Source organism: Diadema antillarum, unplaced genomic scaffold, assembly GCF_040938485.1.
Source record: "Diadema antillarum isolate AM-2024a unplaced genomic scaffold, OU_Dant_1.0 seq00001551_RagTag, whole genome shotgun sequence".
In the NCBI taxonomy this organism is placed as follows: Eukaryota; Metazoa; Echinodermata; class Echinoidea; order Diadematoida; family Diadematidae; genus Diadema; species Diadema antillarum.
The window spans coordinates 457,272-477,983 of NW_027272280.1; the positions used below are offsets into that span (position 1 = coordinate 457,272).

A 20,712-nucleotide genomic window follows, 5' to 3' on the forward strand; every position below is an offset into this window, starting at 1 on the left:
AGTAGTCTTTTCATCCAGCCGTGACTGAGCAGAAACTTCAAAAATTCATAACTTTTGAACGGATTGTCTAATTTTCTCCAAACTTTCACTGATGTGTTCTACTAATATTGCTGCATTCACTCAACCCACATGTCTATGAAGGTGAACTTGTCCTTTAAGTCAAAGAGTGGAAGGCAAGATTGTGTTAATAAGTGCAACCACATAAAGTATTAAGAAATGCAACAGCATAGCAACAACTGCTTAGAACACTCCACAGAAAGATGAGAAGTTTGAAAACCCAATGAGTATTCCTCACAGAACATAAACACCAATAGGGAACTGCAATTTAGTAAAAAATTGTGCGTCATGCTTAAAGGACAAGTTCACCTTCATAAACATAAGGATTGTGAGAATGTAGCAATATTAGTAGAACACATCATTGAAAGTTTGAGGAAAATCAGACAATCCGTTCAAAAGTTATGAATTTTTGAAGTTTTTGTGCAGTACCCGCTGGATGAGAAGACTACTGCAGTGTATGAATAACTTAGTATGTCACATGCGTACGGAAAATGTAAAGAGAATTTCACAAAATTCCATCTTTTGAAAAAAGTACACATTCCCCTGACTCGTTACCGACAAATGTTATGGGTAATATTATTCCCCCTGCCTTTAGAAAGAGGCAAGTCAAGTGCTCTTTTATTATGCGAAAAAAGTGAAAATACGTTGAATTTTCTTTTACATTTTCTTTAAATACTGTTGTACGCATATGACTCACAAGCTGTAGTAGTCTCCTCATCCAGCGGTTCCAACACAAAAACTTTAAAAATTCATAACTTTTTCATCGATTGTCCAATTTTCCTCAAACTTTCACTAATGTGTTCTACTAATATTGTTGCATTTTCTCAATCCTTATGTTTATGAAGGTGAACTTGTCCTTTAATTCATGACTCATGGAAATACAGAGACTGATGTTGGTATCCCAACATGAAATGAGTCCTGATAAACTCTGTCGCGGTCCCCGGACAATGATGCCATGGTAACCAACATGCAGAGTATAGTCCGTTTGCACTGTTTTGTCGTGTGTTTGCTGCACGCTAACTGTGACATCCAATGCCGCACCGTGCCGCTGTTTGCTGGAAATCATGAATACGTTGCCAGGATGTCATCAGAATTCAGTGACAACCACACTTCCTGATTTGCTGCAAAACAGTTTCATGTCAGCAAGAAGTCAAAAATATAAAACTGCTGGCGTGATTAGCCACACAGAGTATCTCTACCGCGCAGTACTCCTGTAAGCAGAATATCTGTTTCCTTCTCATGTTACGCTATTGCACTTACCCCTCCTGTGGCCTTCACAGAATTTGACGGTACATGACGCACAAGAATATGCATCATTTACAGGATGCCCTTCTATGTTGCTAAAAATGAGTTCCAAGTACAATTGTACATTAATTATTCAGACCCATGGTAAGATACGTTCACCTCCAAAAATTGTCTTTTCCATGATGCACAGACAGTGAAGGTTACAGTCTCATGATGATACTTCATGAAATGTTTGTGACTATCATCTTGGTTCCTTACACTTTTGATATTCAAAAATGTGCATTGTTTACATGATACCCTTTTTATTAACCCGTTGAGGACGGACTGATTTTGCTTTTAACAACACGCATTTCGAGGATTCTCAGGACTCATCTTCAATAGGTCAATAAAAATGAGGTGTAAGTATCGTACATCAATTATTCAGACTAATGGTAAGATACCTACATGTACCTCAAATAAAAGATCTTGTTTTCCATGATACACAAACAGCTGAGAAACACTTACAGTGTACATTCTGACATTGACACCATACGAAATATTTGTGACAACCATCTTGGTTTAGTATACTTTGATGATTTACAATTGTAAATTAGAACAAGTGCTAAAGTCAGTAAAATGTTCCCAAATCCCAGTTATTTTCTTTGACATCAGCGGTGACCATAAATTTGCTCTGCAAATATACAGCAGAGTTTAAAAAGTGTTACACTGTTTTACCAGCCTCCTTGAATTTTGAAATATTTTTCTTTCATAATGTTTTACTGTACAGCATTATTTTAAGAATGTCATTCAGTGCTTAGAAATCAAGATGCTGAGAAAAACATTCTTTAGCTGGTTGTTTTAAAAGCCTAAAAAGAGAATGTATATAATATACATTCATTGTACACTACCTTGTATCATTTGTATCGTATATTGATCGTTTGTTCCTGCCTGTTAGGGCAAGTCCCATACAAATGTCCTACGCTGTATACAATGTAGATTTAAAGTCACGATTTTATGAATACACTACACATGCTTTGCAAAAAAAAAAATCTAATTAATGTACATGTACATTGTATCTTATAATGTATTTTCTGTTTACCTTCAAGATGGCTATCTGTCTGAATATATTTACACTTTTTAAGTAAATGTACAGTATGACATGTAGGACATTAATCACACACATTGTACATACACAAACATCAAACAAACACTCAAGCTGCTGCAAGTGCTGTATATTTTTTGTTCCATTTTAAAGTTCACAGAAAAATTGGGTAAGTTACAGAATAATGCACTTCCCTGCTACATTATCAGCATGTTTTTGTTTTGTTTTGTTTTTTTCATAAACTTTCACCTAAACTGACATCTGGCATCATTACAGAGTTGGTTCACAATGCTTTTCTGTAACACACTTATCATCTCATTCATTTTGCTCTCACCAATTATATGCTTAAATGTACTGTATCTATTTATGAAGTAAAAGTGGTTTATTAACTATAAAACTAGTTGGACAAGGGTTCATCAGTGGTATTAAATATTGATCACATATCAGTTTCCAATAAAAACAAATTTTATCTCATTTCACTTTATACACAAACACATGCAATTGTACACAAACACAGACGAATATTCTGAAATTGCTAGCCTCTTCTACTAAAAAAAAGAAAGAAAAAAGTTTAAATGAGTCAAGTAGTAAAATATGCCAAAAAGCATATTCAAATCCTCAAATTGACCATGCATGACAAAATGGCATAGCCCTCTAAAGTTTTGATGATACATAAAAGTTTATCAGGTGGTAAATGCCCTTACTGACATTTTTCCCCCCATACAACCTTTGTGGTTTAGGTTTTTTTCCTGAATTTGAATGTGTTATTATGACTCAGATCCAAAGCAAATAGAGCAATATGGCCTATAAGTGTACTTTATAAAGACATCCTGACCTCACACATGCCTGTATATTGTATGCTCATATCCAGCACCACTGATTCGGCATTAATTTTAAATTTATCCCACGCTGAATTATGAACAAAAGCTGTTTAATAAACAAAACCACAAAGGGCCTGTATTTATGACAAAAAATAATGAACACCATCAACAAGATTACGATTATTCATAGTACTATTATATTTCAGTATCATTTGGTGTATCTTTGTCTTGTACATTGTATTTGTAATAATGTACTGCATTGTCTCTCGGTTGAATAAATAATCATAGTTATAATAAGAAGAAGAAGAATGATATTAAAAATTATAATGACGTACAATTATAGCATGAAGTACAGTGTCGATAATATTCATTGAAGGCTACAAAATTTTGTAATCCAAACTGAATGCACAATCCTGTCATGGGACCCATCCCACAGTACTTGGCTTGAAAACGATAGCTCCCAAATTACAATACATGATCTGAATTTCCATTATGCGCCACTTTGGCTGCCTTCACTTTGCAGTTTCGTTAGGGATGGATAATAATGACCCACATCTTACTTAAAGAGAGAAACAATCCCGCTAGTACAAAGAAACAAAACAAAAAACCCTCAGCCAAGGGAATGCTACTTTACTTTGTAAGATCACTGAATAGCTCTTTCGTTTTCATCCAGGGAATTTCTAGAAAATGATACAGTAGCTGAGTGCCATCTTTAAAAGGGCATGGTTGTGGGGGGGGGGGGGTCTGACAGGTACTGTATCATAGTTCTCTCACCTCAGTAGACATGAAAAGAACATTCAAGTGGTTGCTATACAGCAATACTGTACATTCACTTTTCATACTACACACAAAAAGCCTCACTTAACAAATTTCACTGCCCTTATTACAGGAAGCACTGTTGGAAAAAATTCAAGAGGTTGTTGGTTGTACTGCCAAAAAAAAAAAGTTTGTGAGTTCAAGGCCAAAATCTCAATTGCTTCAAGATGAACCAAAATTACAGATAATGCACCTTAAAAACTTTTAGACTAATTCTTTTGGAAGACTATAGGGGCTTAAAAAGCACACAAAATAAATAAAAACAAATCCCCTCAAGAAGGCTTATGATGTGAATTTATGAAGAAGAATGATAAGCAAAATGTAGCCTACAATTGCACATTCTTAAATTTCTTTCTACAAGGTAATCATCTTGTTACATACGATTTTGGGAGCAGCTGGGATATATACAATGTAGAGAGCATATATGTTCACACTACATGTATGTAGGCCTATTACATAATCAAAATTTGCAACAAACATCCATTAATAAGCAAAGGAAAATAAACGTTGGATATAATTTCTTATGGCATTTCATTTAGTCCCAATGCTATACAAACAGAATTAAATTATGATACAAATATATTTCATTAACTCATCGATTTTGAAGACTAGTCTTGAGTAAACTCATGCAGGTGTCTAATGAGAAATGTGTGTTACAGAAAAATCAGCTCAGTCCCAGTTATATTGTGCATCGAGACTAGTCCTATACATACATGTATGGGTAAACTGTTTACAATGTGTTATAGTCTGTGTGTGCTGTATTGACACATACCCGGTGTTCTCAAGCTGACTACAGACATACAATGTACACTGTACACACCTGTTCTAGCTTGTTACAATCTCTAATGTGTGAAGACACTGCAGTGCGGTTTTCCTCTCGCTGCACAATGTACGCCAATGGTATGAGAATATCATACACATATGTTACAGAGTAAAGAACTGTAACTTCACAGACTTCGCAAGATCACACAAGTTCTAGCAACATGCCTGCATGGTCAACTGTATTCTTTATAATACTGAATTATCAAATAATCACATCAACTGCATAGTTCAAAATAACTTAGTTTTATTTATTACTGGTATGTACTGTAATTACCATATCTTGTACATACAGCTGTAGTTTATCCTATAACTCTGCAAGTTTGTCATCTAACCCTGATCCTAGAACCACCCTCTACAAATTCCATTGTTGTTGCACATGATAGTCTTGTCTTTGCCTTTGACAGGGTTATAAAGCCCCGCTTGGCTGCCTGTCAGCTCTGAAACCACGCACTCTTTCCTTTCCACCTTGTGTCTTTCCATTACACTACAGCCCTAGGATGGCTTGAAATCAAAGTATGTACTGGATCTATACCCCCCCCCCCCCCCCCCCCCCACACACACACACACTTTTCATATCATTCTACATAAAACACTTTCAGGGAATGTTATTAGTATATCATATAGGACTTGCTTCCTCAACTCTGCATACAGAATGTTTGCCCCGCTCTCTGAGCAATCAGTGACTAACATCATCATTCAATCTCTTTCCTTGAGGGGGGCCCCCATCTCCCTACTTTGAGCACTGCTGTGTTCACGATTTCTCTGTCGGTTAACAAAGGCTACGCTAGCTACAATTAGCAACAATTGTTCATTCTTCAAGAATGTGTTGTTTCACTGATCTCATTCTGTCAAGTTCCAAGCGTAATTATTTCTAAATTCAGTCGAAGCTGGACCCCTCATAAGATCAGCACAACCACTGAGGCCAAGTCGAGCTGAGCAGGTCAATCCATCCGTTTTTCTTCAGCTTACTGTAAACATCAATACTTTAGCGTGATAAATTTTTCACGCTGAGCGGCTCAAAAACATATCTGTGGCATCTTAAATTCACGCTGCGCTACTGCTTTAACACTAGTATGTTTTCATCCATTAACAGAAAAGTGGTGCTGCCATGCCGAAACAATGTATTGTACAGCGTGCAAAGATATGAGTTAGTACTGCACACACACAACATTACCAGAACCCATGCACGCACACAATCTAACTTATGATTATCAGAATGACAGAGATTAACATGTCCAAATACAATTTGTACATTGTAGTATGAATTGACAAATTTTGTTGCAATACTGTAAAAGTGGTTATTTTTGCGTATGTTATTTTTTGTGCTCAACCGGGCAAGACGAATTTTGCGTGTTTTTAATTCCGCAAAATCAGGACACCAACTATGAACATACTGCACGCAACATATTCATATACGGCACCGCAAAAATATTCACATAGTATGCTTTTATTTTCGCGCTAGCTTGTGGTTGCGTGAAATGGGCTAAACTTTCCACACTGCGAAAATTTCCACTTTCATAGTACATTGTACCAATACTGTACTTGCCTTCTAACTCATGAGATACAATTGTGCCCTGGTACTACTTTAGATCAGATGTGACTAAAACTATTGGAAGACCCCCAGGGTTACAATTATGATTATCACCAATTCATAATTGCTATCCCTGACTTTGATTCAAATGATTTTCATTTATATTTTCATCATTTCCATTAAATTACAATGTTGCCAAACATTATCATCGTTGTTATCATACTGTCGGTGTCAGTGACAATTGTTTTGCAAACAATGTATTCAACCAAAAACAATGCTTGGCATGGCCTGGCTTTTCCAGTGAGTAATACCCTTCAAACAATCAGTAGCATCCTCATTTACAGATTGCATCAGTCCCAGGGAGATGAATTTGCAGAAACAATGGGCTTTGGAGCCTGAATATTACAAACATTAATTATAACCACAATAAAGAGCCATATCACTGGTATGATTTTTTCCACATCCTCTCTCATCTTTTGTTCATTCAGGATGTGTGAATCAATATGATTTTGTTTTGTTCTAAGGTCAAAATAGAACCTCTACAATGTCAAATGGTCCAATTCTCATAAATCGTGACAAGAATAGAACTGTGGATGGCACTAAATGGGCACTTTTATATATCACCACATTGAAGAATTATAATCATATTTAATACCCAATGATAAAGGACATATTTGCGGAGGGGAGGAGGTATGGGGGATGCATCATTAGCCTACAATGTAAATCAAAGATGACAAATAATTTCCTCATTTGTTGTCACTGACAGTTCTTGAAAACATTAGATACTTTCAATTTTCATATTTTCAATTCATAAAGTATTTCCTCATCTAGAAAATGTATCAGAAATATATCATTATCACTTTCTTGTTCTCCCTCTCTACATTGATCATCATCATGTTGCTATGGTGACATCAAGGAATTCTACCAGGTTCTCAGGGACATGATAAACGTAATGTCTCTCATAATTCAATGGATGTACATACAGGATTATACATTGTAGCACAAACCACCTTCACCATGCCTAGTCATGAGGTGAGAATATTTGTGCTGCCTCCAAGACTGATGTTTTCTTTAACTGTGGACTGGCAGAACTTCTTATCTTTCTTATACACTCTATAGCACACAATATTGATTCTAGAACAATGCTGACTAGTTTTTGTGTGTTCCTATGACAACTGCAGTCACTGCATTGCCAATGCCACTGAGTAATTGCTTTATTTTGGTGCTTCATCTGTATGTTTTTCAGTGTTCACCCGTGTTCAATCAAACAGAATTGAAGCCCCTTCTATGCAACAATTAATGTAATTGTATACATTCAAAGACTTGACGAGCAGACAGTGTATCAATGGATAGTAAAGAAGCGAGCACAGAACAGTCGTCTCTAGATATGGTACTATCCTCAAACAAAAGTAAAAAACAAAAATGTAGAAAGCAAGCTCATTGCAACTTAATTTCATCCTTCAATGAATATAGTCCAGTGTGGGTTCAAAAAATTATCAAACGTTGTAACTCAATGTCATAGTGGAGGCTATGAACACATGAACTGTGCACAAGTGATAACACAACAATATCATGGTATACACTGCATACTTGTTTGCAGGATATTTTCACTATTCACTGTCGTTTCCATATTTATTTATTTGCTCGTTACTTGAGCTACATACGGTACATGTACTAGCTTTGTGAGGGAGAGTAATGTAGTTTATGGAGCAATCAAAGTCCCTGGATCTAGGTACCTCCTACTACTTCTCCTGTGACAGTCTATTAAGCTATTTATATTTATCTAGTTTCATGTGTCATATAACACAGCTCTACACTATAAAGTACAGTATAAACATTTTCTTTCAGTGGCCCTAGGTGTTGAGCCTTGCATACAAGTGTGTATAGATATGTGCACATCACATGTGTGTATCCACACAGTATGTACATTTGTATATTTCATGTTGCATACAAGTATGTGCCTGTGACCTGTGTACATGATAGAAAGAGTTGGAAAGATTAGATGTACACAACTGTTGTGGGAAGTAATTAATGGTAAATGTAGTATAATTGATCTCTATTCATGGAAACAATTCTAAGCACCTCAAAATGATTTTTTAATCTATAGATTTTAGATGCTTTTTACTTCACATGGAATAAATGATGCAGGGTGCTACATACAAAGCACTTTCCCGATTGCCTGGGGCAAGTGAAAAATCAAATTCGGGCAAGTATTTTTGAACAATAAGAATGAATGCTTGCCCGAATTGGGCAAGCAAAAAGTTTTGAAGCCACCTTGTTTTTTTTGTACATCTGTACTTATTCCCCCAACAAACCCACAAAGTCAACCATACAGAAGCCCAAAGATGATGGCTTTTTAGTGATGCAATGCACTTTATATTTCATTTCAGCAACTTTCGAACAGTTTCGTGAAGAAACCCGAAAGCAATGCAACGGCAACACTTGATCAGACCAAGATTGTTAATCCATTGTGTTTAGGTGTGCAAGTCAATGTTTGCTGTTTATTCAAATGATTGCGTTTTTATCAAACCCTCGATTAACACATGATTTTCTGTTTTATGTCCTTCTATTTTAGACTTTCTTTTCGGGCAAGTAAAATTAATGTTCGAGCAAGTGTTTTGCAGCAAAATTGAAAATCTGCTTGCCCGACTGGGCAAGTGGTAAAATAAAGTTATGTAGCACCCTGTGATGGATTTAAGTTGTAAGGAAAGACGATTTCTACAGTCCATGATCGCAATTCAACAAGGCACACAGGTGATGGATACAATTTGTAGCATCATATATGAATTGACATGATTGGAACACCTATTGTTGTGATTGTATGCACACAGTACATTGTAGACCTTTAACAAACATTTGTGATTCATGCCTTTCAGCATATACACAATGGTTAATGTGGGGCCTACTACAGCTTGTAGATGTAAAGTCTCCAAACACAGGGAGAAGAACAAGAAGAAGAAGAAGAAGGAAAAAAAAAAGATCAGTGCCTGACTTTCTCGGTGCCAGTTCTGATGATCACCTCCTTTCTCCAGATCATACCCAGAACACCTTTGGCTTTGCTATTGCTGCACCCAGCCTGCAGGGCACTTCATGTTTCTTGTTGCTTCTGATCTGAAGATCGGATTTTTGTTGCTCTTGAGTTGAATATAAAATCCTTTAATATTTTGTACAATAACATGAAAGAAAGAAACAGAGAAAAGCCTCGTTCTTACCCAGATATCAGAAGAAAAGGATCCGTTTTTGTTACTGTTGGCATTTTTGAAGCAGATCCTCAATTGCCACTGTGCAGTTTGCAACAAATTCCGACTTGATGATAGAGTTGTTGTAGACTGTGAAAATTAAATTCTCTCCATTCTGCACTTTAGACTCGAAATCCTCGTTCCATGCCGGTGAAAATGTCTTCTGCTTGATGGTTGTCTTCCCAATATGTAAATCATCCACACTGACCTCTACGAAGGGATCAATTAGGGTAACCGTCTTGGAGCTCGCATCTTTGTTGGAGAAGCGCGTAGCGAAGTCGGTTGGTTTCAGATCCACCGCCTCGCAAACCTTCAATCGGAGAGTGCCGTTAAAAACCACCATTTTGCGAGCTGAATCCTTTGTCGTATATCCTCAAAATAGAACAAGCAAGTCCTAGGGACTGTTCTACAGTGGGTTCTGTGCCCCTTCCGAAGCGCCTGCAAGGCAAAAGCAGCTCTGTATGTGAGGATTTTGCAGAACTCTTCGACCGTCCATCAATTTCCGTTGTCCAAAGCAGTGGAGAATACACTTACGGTAATGCCATACAACGATGTTCAGCATGCACACAGGGAGTAAGCGAGACTCTCCGAGCATAACACCATTCGCACTGCCCCAGCCTTCGGGTGGCGAACTCCCAGCTGTGTCGCTGACTATCTTCGCAGATCGGGGGGATGTCAGCGACTACCTTTTTCTGTCTATTGTTGTTGTTTATGAAAATCCTTCCCACAATCCATGCCAGACGTCTGGAGAGACTGGTACCAATCATTTCTTTGGTGTTTTGTACTGTTCGGTTTTCTGCTCTTTTTTGGTCGCTGGGGAAAGAAAACGCGCCCTTTGACTGATGTTTTGCCTCAAATGAGATCTGAAAGGATATATAATGACTTCTAAAATCATTACCAAAAAAAAAAAGCGCGAAAGTTTGTGAGAGGAGAGAAGAGTTGTGGTGATATCATCTATGAGTCAATAAGGCCAAAAGAAACATCGCTTATTGGCATCATGATCATGGAGGTACAAATTGTTTGTACCTCAATGGCATCATGCACCGCCTGTGAAAAGGAAGGGGGATTTTTTTTTTGTTTCTTTATATTTTCATTTGCTTTAAAGTAAGACACTGCATAAGAACAACAACAAAAAAGAAACAATGCAGACTCGAGAAATAATTCGCATGTTCTTCGATACTTTCAGTATAGGCCTACTTGTTCAAGACAAATCGTACACTAACAGTCCACAACACCCTTATATCCTTTCGGTCACCACTTACTATATATGCATGGACTAGAAGTTTGGGGATGTACAGTATCATTCATATCTTCAATCTGTATTTTTTGTTGTACAAAAGAAATTAGTGCGTGCAATCTCTGTTTCAAAGGACCTAGAGGGCATATACTGGCCCTTTATTTTGTAGTTTACAAATGCTAGATGTTTATAGATTATTATTAGATTGATATACATTTGCCATTGGAACTGTAATGTTTGACCTAATTCATCAAAATTTGCCGCACAATGTCTCCGATTATTGTATTAAAATTGAGCGTGATTGTGATACAAGGTTTTAAAAAAATGAATTATAGGCCTAAACCATAAAAAAAAAAAGATCTGAAACTGATAAACACACCATGTCATACATGCGGGCAGTATACTTTGGAGAGGATTCTCCACAGGTTGTAAAAACTATAAATACCCTTTATAACGCTTTTTCGGAAATCATTACGAAAGTATTTCTTATCTAATAATTTATAAATAATTTCCTATGAAAACCTGTAAATATGTACATAATATAATATATATCATTGCTCCTGTTAATATTGCAACAGTTATTTGTTGAAAGGACTTGAGCCTCGACTAGCCTGCACGCTATTGCCGGTTCTTTTTTACCAACAGTGTTCTTTAACTATTAACTATTTTGAAGAAATGTTTAGTAGGCCCTATGTTATTGTTTGGTAAATCAAATTTTTCATTTCATCTCATTTCATGTTATATCGGTACGTGATTTAAGCGCAGTGTGGGTGGTAGGCCTATATTTAAATCATAAACTCCTGATCAATTCTTCTGCAGGGTAATTAAGTTGTATTTTTTTTTCGTTCACTTCAAATCATAACTATCAATCATGCATTTTTTTTTCAATCACTATTGCTAGTGTAGAGGAGAACAATAGATTTAAAATCAAGTAAATGACTTTCCGCACTTGAAACTCATGTGTATATCATCGAACTTTGTCACTTAAGTCCACCTCGTTAACAGAATCAAGATTTAAACTTGAATTGTTGGATTCATAAACAAGTGGCTCTTCTACAGCCTATAGTAAAAGCTAATTTTTGATCTTAGACCATTATCACACATTACGAGGTCACATTATAAAAGAAACTCAATACAATGTAATATCAGATGTGGTGATTTCGAAAGACATAAACAACATGACGTTTATGACAGTAAACGTATTAATACGTAATGATACGTAATAATAAACCTAATAATAAACCTATTTATCGTTATCGATTTATTCATTTCATGCTGGGTTATATAGATGACAGTTTAATAATACGTATTAATACGCAATTGCTGCTATTGCCATTAATATTGGATCAATATTGTATTTTTAATTGGTATATGTTGTATTCTTTATTTGGTATATATTTGTTTTTGTTTACCATTTTCTTCTTTGTTGAAATGTTTGAATATGTATATGCATGTAAATATATGATATCTTTTCATTTTTGAAGCGCCATGAGCACTGAAAAGTGGACCTGTGCGCTATACAAGTAGCCACTATTATTATTATCTATTATTTGAATAAAATCTTACGATAAAACAAATTGAACCAAAAAAAAAAATAATTTCAATTAAATCAGAAGACGTTTGTCCCTCCAAAAAAAAGTCCTTCATGATAAGGTTTCAAATATTTCCACAAAGAAAAAAAAAAGAGAGACAAACAAACACCAGAAGATGATGTCTCGATGATCTTTTCAGATCGGTCACAGCTAGAAGCAAAATTAGTCTATATTATAATGATGACTACATGGATCTCTTATATTAAGTCACCCTGATCCTGATGGGGTACATGGCCCTGACCTAATTTTCTGTTTTGTTTTAATGGTTTGTGTGTATACGTGTGTGTCTTTTGTTTTTTGCGTGTGTGTGTGTGTGTGTGTGTTTTATGTGATTATGATTGGTCTAGATTGACACTGACAAATCCAATCGCACCTTTTTATATAGAAATGGTTAAGGCATGGCAGGAAATGGATAAATGTAGGAATTTTGAAGATGAAGTGATGAACCCAGTGATATTTAATAGTAGAAATATTTGTATAAAAGGAAAGAGTATTTTTGATTGTGATTTATATGAAAAGGGTATCACCATATTTTACAAAGAGGTTTTATTAAACAGGTTGGGCATTTTCAAAATTTAGGAATTATGGGAAATGATGTACTTGTAAGATAAGTGATATTTATAATGTTTTCCAGAGAAATGGAAAGAGCCCATACAGGTATGGTTTCAGCAAATTGATGTATCAACTTATGATATACAGGTGAAGGTTTTGCGTGGTAAAATATCAGAATTCCAAAATACTAAGTCAAAAATATTGTATGAGTATTTTGTTACAGATTTACAAGAAATGTATACTTTGGAAATAAGACATGGTGAAATGAAGTATAATTTCAGTGATAAGGAAATTAGAAACTTAGACCTCGAAGTACGACTTTATACTTAGTAAACACAGGTAATTTCAGTTTAAGGTGTTACACGGGGTAATATACACAAGGGAACATTTTGTTCAAGTTCGGTTTTGTGAATGATAATCTTTGTTCTTATTGCCAATTGGAAAGGGAAACTTATTCACATATATTTTCGATTGTGTTAAAGTAAAGCTGATATGGCAGTTTCTTATTGAGTATTTTGATTTAGTTGAGTTAAAAGCTCTCGAATGGAGAGATATATTTTCTAGGGCTTACGAGGTAGTTCAAATCGAATTAAATGTGTGAATGCTCTAATAATTTTGATGACATTTGTAATATTTCGGTCAAGAGAACAAACAAGTTACCCAAGAGGGAAAAGATAAAGAAAATTGCTTTGGATTTTATAGAGGAGGAAAAGAACATTGCGGTGAAAACAGGTAAGCTTGGGTTTCATTTTCCAAAAAAAAAAAAAAAAAAATGGGAGCAGTTGAAGCTTTCTATAGAGATTGATTTTTTATTGATTTATCCACACTGTTGGCAGGGATAGGTGTCCACATTGATGGTATGAATGATATGTCATTTTTTTAATCTTTCTTCCCCCACGTCAGATGTATGGTCAGTTTCGGCTTGTGGCGTATTAATGTTTATATAGGAATCGGTATTTATCAGCATTATGGTGGTCACATTTTTTTTTCTTTCCCACGTCAAACGTTTGGTTAGTTCCGTTTTTTTGGTGTGTGTCCACTGTCTAGGAAACATGTAACCATGATACCACACTTGTGATTTGGTGTGCGAGTGTTTGTGTTTGTGAGTGAGCGCGTGTGGGTAAGTTTGTTGTTGTTGTTTCTGTTGATGCTTTGTGTTTGCATGCGGGTGTGGGTTGAGAGTATAAGTTTCCGGGGGGGGGGGGGTGGGGGTATGTTAGTGTAAATAAGTGAGGATGGTCGAGGTTAGGTAGATGTAGTTAGGTATAGTAGAGTAATGGTGTGTAAGTTAAGGGGGTTATTGTAAGTAGGAATACGATTTGTTTTGATAATATACACATAGGTTATTTTGTTTTGTACAAGGGGGTAGGTTGATAGGTTAAATAATAATGATGAGTTTTGTTTGGTTAATTTAAGCATGATTTTTTTTCAGTTTATGACAAGTTTGGGGAAACGCTGTATTCTCAAGGGAGTGTAAGAGAGTTTATGTAATGAAGCGGATATTGATTGATTTGATCAAGTTGATCAGGACATTTTTCCTTTAAGAGTTATGCTTAATTTGATATAATTTTTTGTATATAGCGTGTGCTCTGCAAAAAAAGAAGAAGAGAAAGCTATGTTTAAAATAAAGGTGATTTAGCAGCACAATTTGTGTGTGTGTGTGTGTGTGTGTGCGTGTGTGTGTGTGTGTGTGTGTGTGTGTAATAAGGCAGATATGGATTGGCTTGATTAGGTTAATCAAGATAGCTTTTTTCTGAGAGTTATGCAGAATTTCATGTTATTTCTATTATATAAACATGGTATGATTTGGAAAAAAACCCTCAAAATATATTGTATTGTATGTTGGAAAAAATGATTTAGCAGCACAAGAAAGAAGAATACAGCTGCTTTTTTGTTGATGTTCATATTAATTTCATTGTCAACATGGACATGATATTAAATGAAACTCAAATAAAGAATATCATAAAACAAAAAAAGTGTGTTTGTGTGTTTTATTGAATAGATATAGATAGATAAAGCGGGTTTGATTTTTTTTTTGACACAACTCTGCCATTTTTTTTTTTTTTGAAATGAGAGTTAGTGATTTGCGTAGCTGTATATTGCCACTATTGATGTATGATTTTTAAATGATTCTAGTTTGTTAGTGTTTAGAATATGTATCTTGTCTCAATGTACTTCTATCTTTGCAAATCAGACGCAACTTTTTGCTACTCATTATCACACGTATTTTTTGTTTATTTACGTTTTTGCAACTATCACAAATATGATCTGCTCATATTCTCTCTTATTTGATGGAAATGAAAATAAATTAGAACTTTGAACTTTAAACTCACAGTCAATCCGCTGCAAAATTTAATGATCAATAAACCATTAATGTATGACATCTTGGTTTACTATGTTCAAAAAAAAAAAATGTTATAATAGCCCAAAAGGGTTCATGGTATGTAATGATCAACAATCAGAGCCATCATCGTAATCATAACAATATTTTTTAACAATAGAGGAAAAAAACGTCAGTGTTGAAGAGGCTACCTTTGGTAAATAAGACCTTATTTATCATTAGTATTATTGTTGTTATTATCATTATTATTATTATCATTATTATCAATATTAATATTATTATCATCATTATTAATGATGATTAGGCAGAGGAGGAGGATTACTTTTATAGTGTCATCGTCACTGTCACCTTAGGCAGAGATTTCGTTATATTTTTTTTTATTAATTTTTTTGCTGGAATGAGGTAATGCTAAGATTTAAATCAGAAATTCAAGGCCTAAATTGTAATCCCTTTCCTTTTAAATCATCATCTCAGAAGGAAACTCTAGGTGAACAATTGCAAAGGAATGTCTCTGAAAAAGAAGTACTTTGTAGAATCCACGCTCATGAATCACCACTTAAAAACTACGTGCATTACATTGGTTGCCTGTAAAGCAGAGAATCATATTTAAAGCTCTGCTAATTGTATATAGAGCTATTCATGGTACAGCACCAGTGTACATACAGGAACTTGAAGAGTTAAAAACATTATTTCAAATATTTTATCATCTTCGAAGTTCACGGGATCAAACATTATTGAAATATCCATCGGAGAAATCAAGAGTTATTCTTGGTGACAGGGCATTTTTGTACGATGCACCAAAATTATGGAATAATCTCCCTTTGTTTGTAAGACAAGCAGTTACAATTAATGAGTTTAAGGCCAGGTTAAAAAGTCATCTCTTGAAGTAATGTAGTTTCTGTTTGAATTTCTTGTATGCATGTCATTTTGTAATGCGCAGTAAGCTTAAGAGAGTATATTATTATAGTAGCTGCGCAATATAAATGTCCTTTATTGTTATTGTTATTATTATTATTAAAAAGTCAAAATTTAATGAACTTTTATAGTATAGGGTCATGCATATCAATTCTCCTCATCAGAAAAACAAGAACCCAAAAACTAACAACTACAGTAATCAACCGAAGGATGGGGGGGGGGGGGGGGGGGGGGGAATGAGGTTCTTACCCGAAGCACCGTTGCGTTAGCTCTTCTGGCGCATATCCAATACAGTGTACTATGTTTGGGCACCAGTCTCAAAATTAAAAGGCTCACCGGAAGTGAATAACATTATTATCAATTGATGTTAATGAACGCGACATAGATTTAGAGAGAAATGTTTATCTGTTAAAGCTTTGCCGTTCCTTTCCCAGGGAATACTGGTTAGAAAATGGCGAGTAGTGGCTGCCGGACATTCAGCTGTCTGTCGTTGATATGCAGACGGTCATCAGTGATGCTGCAAAATAGGTAACCAATTACATTTGGCTATGATATTCGTAACAGTCCCATTCGTAGAATTGCGCGTGGGTGAATTATCGCGTGAGTGTTGATTACATCATCTTTGGTGGTCTTCCATGATCATGAATAACGATTTCTTATCAATATCTTGTCGCTTCTTTGAAAAGAATCTTTGAAGTATTTAGTCTCTATATACCACATAACTAAGACTAAAGACTGAAGAGAGAGAGAGAAAGAGGGGGAGAGAGAGAGAGGGAGAGAGAGTGATAATTATATAAGTAAAACTTGAGCAGTGTTGAGTGTCCAAATTGTTTTTTAGGAATTAAGATTAAGCTTGGAATCATCTTTATCGTATTTATTCATACCCACACTTTCTCCATGTTTAGTTGTATTTATTTTCATTGAAACCATACATTTCTTTCTTTTTTTTCTGAAGAGAGTTCACATTTATTTGCTACCTTGTTTTTCTACCTAACTTGTCAGCTACATGTATGCTAGTCTGTCATCATCTTGAGTATGAATACATGACCTGTAAAACTTAATGCAAAGTAAACCCATTTAAAGATAGAAATCACCAATAAGCCCTCTTGCATGGCAAAGCAGCACAGTAGAAATTTAGGAGCCTGTGTAATTTCTGTCTATTGCTGGTTAGATTCACGATTTTGGAGCTGATTAGCAGAGAAATCAAGCCAGAGGATAAAATTTGCATCAATTGTTGACACACTAAGAGTTAGCAAACCTTCTCCATCTTTTGATATTTTGTCTGTTGATATTATTAACATTCAATCATTTCATTTACCAAAAGATGCCCTCTTGTAAGCATAATAATATGACACCATATTGTATTTTGTCACTGTGAGAGCGGTAGTGGAGCTCTCTTTGATTTCTCTTCTTTACGTTCTTGGCAACTTCATTCATATCATTCATTTTTGCAGAGTGCACAGGTTAAACCGGAATGGACTTGGTAGTTCCAGTGCACTGTGCATGTCAACAGGAACAGACCCAAAGGAAGCGAAGGCCGCTCAAGCAGATCTTATTCTCAGTGATAGCTGTGTCAAGGTAAGGTGGGGCATTATAAAGCAAATATTTTCCCACTTGCCCAGATGTACAAGTGTATGCTTGGGCAGGTGCCCATTTATTTCATTTGTCAAACAGTGAGATTCAGTTGCCTAGGCAAGGAGGCAAGTAACTAATGTAGCACCCTTTGCCTTGGTAAGGTTGTTTTTAAGGAGATCTAAAGTTAAATTTTACTAGTTTTAAGATTCAAGAAATGATCATTAAGGAACATCTAGATGACATCTGACTGAGGAAGAAACACTTGTTTTCTGTTTCTTTTCTTTTTTTTGTGAGAAATGCTGTGTAGGGAAATTGATGACTGAAGGCTTTGAATTTTTATTTCATACTTATCAATGCTTTTATCATGCCTTCACTTCTGAACAGGTTTTCTTTATTTCTATGCAAACTGTAGCTACATGTACTTGATCTGGGCCCCGTTGCTAGAAACTTTGCGTTTAAACGCAACTTGCAACTGATTGTCACTGGCCAATCAAAATCATTGTTGCATGCATGTCTTCTTAATAGGGCAGACCCTGAGCCAATCAGAATGGTTGTTTCAAAATTAGCAATTATTTGCAATTGATTGCAACTTTCTTGCAACGGGGCCCTGATATGTTATGTTTAGGTTACAGTGAGCTGTTGGCTGTAAAAGTAGGGTTTTTGTTGGTCTCGGAGTGAGTTTAGGTATTACAATTATATGATTTTGCCTTTTAATTTCAATGAAAATCAAGAACACAACTGCAGGTAGATAAGGCATATGAGTAGATGAGAACAGATTGAACTTGTCACCTTGTTAGATATGGCCATAAACACACATTAAGGATTTTGGTTCAGCGCAATTTTCCAGTAGCGACGATGAAAACTTGAAACTACTGAGAATTGCTGGTGCTAGTGCATTTCATGCAAGTGGAACATTATTGACTGTGAGTTAAATCTGAAGTGTCCCAATTAAGTTGAAAATGATATGAATATATGTAGGTCTATTCTGATGAATGATGACTTTGGAGTCATAGTGATGTTAATGATATTTTAAAAGGGGATGGTATAGTTTTGGTTGAGATGGGGATTCAGGTTTTAACTTTTTGCCAGATAATTAGAAACCATATAAATGAGACATTAAAGAACATACAATTCTAAGAGATTAAAAGTCTATTTGATGAAAATTGGTTTTTGAATTGGATGAGACATGCAAAAAACAACTTTAGCAAAAACAAAGTGGTCCTAATATAAGGTGGGTCCCTACCATTTACTAGCTTCACATTGTTTGGGGATATCTCAGCCATTTCAAACTGATTTTCATCTAATGAACTTTGAATTCCTCTTTGAATTGTATGCTCTTTTGTCTAAGTGGTGTCTAATTATCTTGCTCAAAAAAAACTTAAAACCTGAATACCCATCTCAACAAAAAACTATACCATCCCTTTAATGTTATTTGGTTTTCTCATTGTTTTGTTTACCTTTCTTATCACCCAGAGGCTTCACAAGCTTGGAGGAGACAGCCAATTCCTGAGGGTGCTTGTCGAAGGGGGCGGATGTTCGGGCTTCCAGTACAAATTTGAGCTGGATTCTGAGATCACTGAAGATGACAAGTGAGTAGTTAATTGAATTTATCCAAGAAATCACCTTATTTTTTATCTCTGTCATTATTCATCAAATCACCACTGTCTATATGCAAATGTAAAAGTAATTTGAAGGGGTAGTGACATTTGTGTAAATGACCCATCTATTCCCATCCCCCATCCCCATAATTGTCTATCCATTGACTGTACAGATTTGTGGCAGGTAGACTATTCTCACCCCCCTTCCCACCCCCCTCCCGCCCCCATCAAGTACCATTGCCCTGTAAAAAAATGTCGTTCATGTTTGAATTTTGAGGAAAAACGTTTGTGCATGAAATGATCTGCATCCACAGACAAACAAGCAAGAGAGATGGCACATTGTGCATGTTTGACTTCCACTTATTTAATAACCTGAATGAAGTCAAAAGCTGCATACACTGACACTGCACGAAGCATAGATTTGTACTGTTTGATAAATATGAGATTGAGTCCATGCAGAAGTCGTGCTCTTCTTGATCTAACTGATTTGTTGGGAGAAAAATTTACAACAATATGCTGTTATTGGCATTGGAATTTGATATCTGCTTTTTGCCTACAACTTTACCACCACAGAGTTTGATTAGTACTCTACCACTATATTTGATCCAATGCAACGTCATGCCTATTGCCCATTCTCTGTTGCTCCCCACCCCTCCAGGGTTTTCGAGCGTGATGGTGCCAAAGTCGTGGTGGATGACGTGTCACTGGACTACATCAAAGGATCCACGATCGACTACCACGAAGAGCTGATCCGCTCCGCCTTCCGGGTCATCAACAACCCCAGCGCTGAGATGGGCTGCTCCTGTGGAGCCTCATTTGCTCTGAAGTTTTGACAGTCGGGGGAACCTCGTCCCCCATGAGAAACTGGAACGATGTTTGATGTTGCTACGGCAACATGAGACAAGTCAGTGGTAATCTCGGTAATAGTTTGTGTGGCATGCTGTATTGCCTTCTTTACAGCCAAGCTGTGTGCAATGTTTGCCCAATTTGCAACCTATATAGCAACCTATATGAGAGACCCTTATGAAGAAATCCTGTGGCACATGACGGAAGAACAACTGTGAAGTGTGCACCCCTGTGAGGCAATTTTGGATGAAGCCGTGTAAGGGCATTCTTCAGATCTGCTCATTTAAGGTGATTTAGGTATAAACCAGTCACTAAATGCTCCAAAGCACAAAGCATATGTTTTCATCACCTATACATGATAACAACAAAACTTGTGTCGTAAAGTGTATCAATGTTTGGATATCGGGTAATCTATTTTGTGGTTTTTCTCTCACAAATAGAAAT

The 20,712-nt window shown here is 36.0% G+C and overlaps 2 protein-coding genes across 2 annotated transcripts in view; one reads left to right on the forward strand and one right to left on the reverse strand.

Annotated features, from left to right (window-relative positions):
- LOC139710657 (calcium-independent protein kinase C-like) overlaps positions 1–10,275 on the reverse strand; it is a 139,164-nt gene extending 128,889 nt beyond the window's left edge. Inside the window, 2 exon segments of the mRNA XM_071622580.1 lie at positions 9,586–9,624; positions 9,626–10,275. Of these exon segments, the coding sequence (XP_071478681.1) occupies positions 9,586–9,624; positions 9,626–9,955 (369 nt within the window). The 5' untranslated portion in view covers positions 9,956–10,275.
- A 6,346-nt stretch (positions 10,276–16,621) lies between these two features.
- On the forward strand, positions 16,622–20,353 carry LOC139710644 (iron-sulfur cluster assembly 2 homolog, mitochondrial-like). Its single transcript, XM_071622563.1, has 4 exons — positions 16,622–16,777; positions 17,704–17,827; positions 19,298–19,413; positions 20,081–20,353. Exons 1-4 carry the CDS (start codon positions 16,701–16,703, stop codon positions 20,253–20,255), a joined length of 492 nt encoding a protein of 163 aa, XP_071478664.1. The 5' UTR covers positions 16,622–16,700; the 3' UTR covers positions 20,256–20,353.
- Positions 20,354–20,712: the final 359 nt, after the last annotated feature.